Here is a 6,181-nt window from a genome sequence, read left to right on the forward strand (position 1 = left end):
GCTGCTTACACCATTTTCATTGAAAATTCTCTCTTTTGCTTGAAAACTTCAGCCAGAGGCATCAGTGGTCGCCCACCTGGCCGATGGCTCGGAGCCACACCTGTTCAGACCTTGGGCATTTGTTCCGTTTATCAGGGGAAATAATCATAGAAAATAAATTCATTGCATAAAAGAAGCAAAATGGTTTTATTTAATCCAAACTTATGCACTAATTTAACTCCGTTTCAACTCAGCCTGGCCAGCGGCGCGCGGTGACGTCGAGGCACCGGTCAGCGGCTGCTCGCTGCCTCTCTCTGTCCTTCACTGTGTTTATGTTTGTTTTTTCTGTTGCATTTAATATTCTATTTCTTTTCTATTTTTATTTCTTTCCGTTTTTCATTTCAACAGAACGAAAAAACGATACAACTGTGGCCGAGGACCCAAAGATGACGAGCGACGACGCGCACCTTCAAATGCGGAGGGAGGAAGCAGTTGATATTCTTCATATTGGATCAGCAAACAGAATAAAGTTAATTTAAATTATTTTATATAACTGAAAGAGCATCAGAGGTGACCTGCTGCTGGCTTGTGCTGCCGCTGCTGCTGTCCATGCTGCTTACTTGGCCTCACCGAGGCCCTGGTTATGCCTCAGTAAGAAACAGCCGCCGATAGCTGTTCAATACACCCAACACCCACCGCTTAATTATTTGTTTGTTTCCTTTTTTCTTTTTTTATAATGCTTGCAAAATTCAATTAGCCCAAACCCAATTCAAGGTTTGGGGTTTAGCGTTTAGGGTTTAGGGCTTAGGGTTTAGGGATTAGGGTTTAGGGTTTAGGGTTTAGTGACTGCAAGAGAAAGTCCACGCGGTGTACTGTGCAGTGCCTGTCTCTGCCTCTGCTTCTCTGTTAACTCTTTGTTTGGTTTTTGGTTGCTTTCCAGTTTGCGTGTGTACTGCCTGTCTCTTTTTTTTTGTTTTTTTTTTAGCTGTTTTTTGTCTGCTCGGTTGGTTCCCTCTCGATCTGTCTGTTTGGGTGTTTGTTTGCCTCTCAGTAGGCCTGTATCATTCCTTGTTTCTCCGTCCGTTTGTGGTTGTGGGTGTGTGCGTTTGTTTGTGTTTGTTTGTTTGTTCGTGTGTTTGTATATCTGTCTCTTTGTCTGTCTCGCCATTCGTCTGTTTGTTTGTTTGTTTGTCTATTTNTCGTGTGTTTGTATATCTGTCTCTTTGTCTGTCTCGCCATTCGTCTGTTTGTTTGTTTGTTTGTCTATTTCTCCACTGTTTTTTCTTTGTTTCTCTGCTCGCTTGCTTGTAAGTATATGCATACACATATATATCTACTTGTGTATCTGTCTGCGTGCCTCCATGTCTACCCATTTGTTTGTTAGTCCGTTCGTTTGTTTGTCTCTCTCTCCCTCGGTTTGCTTGGTCGCTGTGTTTGTTCGCTTGCTTCTTTGTTTTTCGTCTCTCTATCTGTTTCTGTTGTCGTGTCGTTTCTCTCGTTTGTTTATTTGTTCGTTTGTCTTCGTGTTTTTCTGTGTTTGCTTGGGTGTCTGTCTAACTCTGTGGCTTTCTGTCTATCAATGTATCGGCATGCCCCTCTGTCTCGCTGCTTGTTTCTCTCTTTCTCCGTCTCTTTCATCCCTTCTGTATTTTATGCTGATTAATTTATCCTTTGTTTTGTTATCTGCAGCAAAGCAGCAGCAGCAGCAGCAGCAGCAGCAGCGACAGCCCTCTTGACCCTCAACTGTCTCCTCTGCATGTACCTCAGCAGGCGCCCGAGGAGACAGACGACCTGGGCAGCCAGCTAATTCCACACCAGGTAGCAGCACGTTCGGTTGCTGCTGCTGTTGCAGCAACTGCAGCACAAGGCAAGCACCAGCAGGGCCCCAAACAGAAACAGGAACAGCAGCAATATCAGCATCACCAACAGCAACTCCACTAACAGAAGAGGCAGCATACATAGAAGCAACAGCAGCAGCCAGTTTGCATCCTGGGTGGTTCTGCTGCTGAGGTGACGAGAGTTGACGCAGCTGTCTACAGAACTTCTGCTGCTGCTGTTAACACCATGGGGCCCCGCAAGCTCCATGCTGCATGCAGGGGCCCCCTACAAGAGCAGCATAGGGGGAGCCCTATATACGAGCAAACATAAGAACACGCACAGTAGAAATAACAGCAGCAGCAGCGGCAACAGCAGCAGCAACAACGCCAGCAGCAACAACGGCAGCAGCAACAACGCCAGCAGCAACAACGGCAGCAGCAACAACGGCAGCATCCGCGAGCACATATGCTGCTCTGCTAGCATCCTCTTCAGCACGAAGCTAAACAACAGGGCCTAACAGTTTGTTTCTTCACATAGCGGATATATATTGTATTTATTTTATTGTGATATATTGTATCTGCGTCTGCTCTCTACAAATACTCTGACTTTGCAAGCAAATATTTGAGTGGCTGTCTGTTATATACGCATCTGTTTCTCTGGCTTCTTCTTTATGCAGTGGGGGCTTAGCCTGGCGAATCCCCCCATGTGCTGGAAGAGACTCAGCCGAGGGCCCAGGTATCAGCTCAAGGCTTCTAGTTCAGCTCCATGCAAGCCGGGGGTATACTCTACCCAGCGAGTACTTTTGTGGAATGCTCATACGGTACTTGCGCAACGCTTTCTTAAGTGTTGCTGCGAACGGTCTAGCACAAGCAGTGCACACTAAGCAAAGAAAATGCTGAATAAAACATAGATGATGGTATTACAAATCGCCAGAAGAGGTAACGGTGACTCGGCACAGTTCGAAGCCTAGAATATGCTCTCGTACGTTGCCCACTTGTCTCGCCTCAAAAATCATTTGCTGGAGTGAGAATGCACTTGTCAACTCACCAAGTAGTGAACAATCTGTTGGGCTACGTGAATGTGCCTTTTATTCCAGTTTCATACATCTAGTGGGCGTTTTCCGTTCTTGACTCGCTGGCAAGAACTACGCACGCTCAGCAAGTGCGTCAGCAGCGCACAGCAAGGATCATATTCCGCACAAAATTCATCATGTATCCTGTATGCTTACTTTCAAAGAGGATTCTCTATATGCTAGTTTGTGTCTTTACGGGGCGTTCATCCTTATGCACGCTGAACGTTGAATGTTCACGTTGCGCGTAGGTCACCCGCCGGGCGCTGGTGACCCTTACTTTTGACCTTTGCACTTAACCCTTGCGCACGTTTCACTTCCCAGCATAGCGTTGCCACAGATAAGAACAAATTTGCATTACAAGCCATATTCGTGCTTGTCGTGCATTAAAGAAAGGGCTGCGCACAAGGCATCGGGCCGCGGTCACCCTCGAATGGGCCAACACCGGGTCACGATGCGGCTAGTTGGTTCCGCTCGCCACCAATGTAGTAAATATATTAGCTATATTTGGATATATTTAGCAAAATATAGATAAAAATAGTGCAAAAATTTTCTTGAATTCCGTTTCTTGCGTTGAAAGAAGTTAGCTGTAAGCAACCAAAGGCCGGAGCAATCCTTGGCTGGCCGAAAACGCCACTGGACCGAACGCTAGCCGCCTTGCGCTTGCCTCGTTCTCCAGTACACCAGAACCAGTTATGCTCTCAATCGCCTAAAAAGCTTCTATTATCTAGACAAGCACTCTAGCCTTTTTGAAAACCCTGTTTTTTTCGGAATATCTGGAGTTCTTGCGCAAGCCCTTGGCGCCTGCAAGAGAGAGTCCTACCGGCAGAAGTTCAACCTATTACCTTTGGACGCAACACTTGTCACGCTCTCTCCACGACTCATCGCTTCTAAGTTTCTGCGTATCGTATTCTACTGTATTGTACTGCTCTACGCCTCATCTTCTTAGCGGTAGGACAGGCTTCCGTGCGGTCGAGTGCCTCAGTGAGAAGACCAGCTGAGGTCTCGATGTCTCCGGCCATTCAGTGCCCAACTGCACACCTTGAAGAAATTCTTTATATCCGTTGTGTCTCCAAATCCACTGGAGCTTTAATATATCTCTCAAGGGCCGAAATGTGAACTACGGCACTTGTTTTACGCGCCATATCGCCATTCATGTTCATCTTGTGCTCTGTTTACATCCTCAGCCTGGACGTAATCTACAAGAGAATGATATTCAAAATCCGCCCGCAACATTGGGCGTGCCAGCTCCTGGTCACTCTCACTCTCTTTGCGTACTGTGAAGCGCATTACCCACCATACGGCCCGGCAGGTCTTTCTGGGCAGCAGCATCGCAGTACAGAACTGCCCAGTAAGCATTCAGACGAGTCCATCACATGAGAAATTCGTTTGNGCAGCAGCATCGCAGTACAGAACTGCCCAGTAAGCATTCAGACGAGTCCATCACATGAGAAATTCGTTTGTTTCGGTGGTTGTTAGCTATAGAGCATATTATGGGAACATTCTGTAGGCGTCCACGTACATATCTAGATCATTCATTATCTTCCTCTCTGCTTCTTCCGTTTCTTCTCAGGAATTCCGCAGAACGACGGTGGTGGCTTCAGGAGTGGTGATCACAAGGGCGATGGCGAAGGCTACGGTGAGGAGAACGAAACTCCTCCACGTTGGCATTTCAAGGTACCAACTGTCCCAATGATGGGCGGCGATCCCTGCCAACACGTAGAAGACGAGGACGACGAGGAGGACAATGAAACCGCCAGCAGCCCAACAGCTCAACCGTCAACAGGCCGGGGCAACATAGGGGTGCCCATAAATTCGTATACACACCACGGAATGGGGATACACGCCCAGATGTTCTACAGCAACCGAACTACCTATTCCGGACATGCTCAGCCAGTCCCACTGCCGACATTTTACANTACTCAGCGATCACTATGGCAGCCACAGCAGCAACATTATAGCGGAAATGAGAGCCAATCTGGAGACACGATGATTCGCCAAAACCTTTATTCACCACGCCAGGGGCGGTTTGAAGGAAACGCTCACAATTATAGGGGCGAGGAGTTTGTAGAGGGCACGCGACTTACCTACGGGGCCCGAGTTCCACGACGAACAGGCACGCCTCAGGGATGCCTTGACGAGAGTCAATCCTCTCCGAGAACTTTTCCTGCGATTGGGAACACCCATTATTATGCCGGCGTTCGTAATTCCGAAGCAGAAGCTTTTGGAGGCAAGGATTGGCGTCAAGCTGCCCGAGGGAGTTACAGGCCTCGATTCCCACGAGGAACAGGCACACCTCAAGGAAGCATTCAGAGGAGAAACGCCCCGCAAGAACAACTTCATCCGGTTCAAAACATCGACTACTCAAGCTGGGAGCGTGAACCTGAATCACATGCTTATGGCAAAGACGGCTGTTGGCAAGCACCCCGAGGCAGGCCCAGGACTCGATTTCCACAAAGAACAGGCACGCCCCAGGGAAATCTTCACAGGCGGGAAGACTCCCCACAACTCTCCTACCCACTTCAAAACGACAGCAGTCCGCGCGACAACGCGGCGCCTGCATCAAACTTGTGGAGTGCTGACATGTACCAAAGAGCTGTCGTAAGACCCAGCAATGAATTTCCACGAGGAACAGGCACTCCTCAGGGAAGCCTTCAGAGGCTGCATGACGTTCCTCAGCTGGCCCACCCAATACAGAATATCCACTCCTGTAGAGACAGCAGAATGCCTGAACCACAAATATACGCAGGTATACGTTGTCCTGAAGCCACNTCCACTCCTGTAGAGACAGCAGAATGCCTGAACCACAAATATACGCAGGTATACGTTGTCCTGAAGCCACTCCACGGACTGAGATTGTTCGCCGTCCAGAAAGAAGAGACACAACGCAAGGATGCCATCTCAGGAGGGACCCCCCCGCAGGAGTTTGGGGAACCGATGGTTCAGCCGATATGAGTGCGTGTCAAACAGAAGCATGCAGCAGTGATGATTGGTGGCAGAGCTCCCCGCGGGCTAGCCCGACTCTTTTTCCAAGAGGAACCTGCACGCCTCAGGGAGGCCATCTCAGGAAGGAAGAAACCTCTCCGCAGACTGCCGAAGCCCACCAAAGCCCGCCATGTACGAGCGGCATGCGTGGCTCTCCGCTTGAATCCCCCATCGAAGACGGAGTTCCACCTAGCTTCCGTAAGGTCTTCAACGATCGGTATTTTAGTGGAGAAAGTATCCCGAAGATAGACATCAACCGCGCCCTTGACATTCTGTGGAATGAAGGAGAGATTGATGGCCGGCAACTTTTCCGTGGTTACGACAAACTCA

General features: G+C 48.8%; 1 protein-coding gene across 1 annotated transcript in view; it reads left to right on the top strand.

Annotated features, from left to right (window-relative positions):
• Positions 1–4,021: 4,021 nt before the first annotated feature.
• EMH_0013000 (uncharacterized protein) overlaps positions 4,022–6,181 on the top strand; it is a gene marked incomplete at both ends in the record, with an annotated part of 2,513 nt that continues 353 nt past the window's right edge. The window contains 4 exons of the mRNA XM_013499698.1: positions 4,022–4,217; positions 4,440–4,669; positions 4,938–5,467; positions 5,772–6,179. Of these exons, the coding sequence (XP_013355152.1) occupies positions 4,022–4,217; positions 4,440–4,669; positions 4,938–5,467; positions 5,772–6,179 (1,364 nt within the window). The remainder of the gene's footprint in view (positions 4,218–4,439; positions 4,670–4,937; positions 5,468–5,771; positions 6,180–6,181) is intronic.

The sequence above is a fragment of the Eimeria mitis genome, genomic scaffold (genome assembly GCF_000499745.2).
Source record: "Eimeria mitis Houghton genomic scaffold, Emh_scaff457, whole genome shotgun sequence".
NCBI lineage: Eukaryota > Apicomplexa > Conoidasida > Eucoccidiorida > Eimeriidae > Eimeria > Eimeria mitis.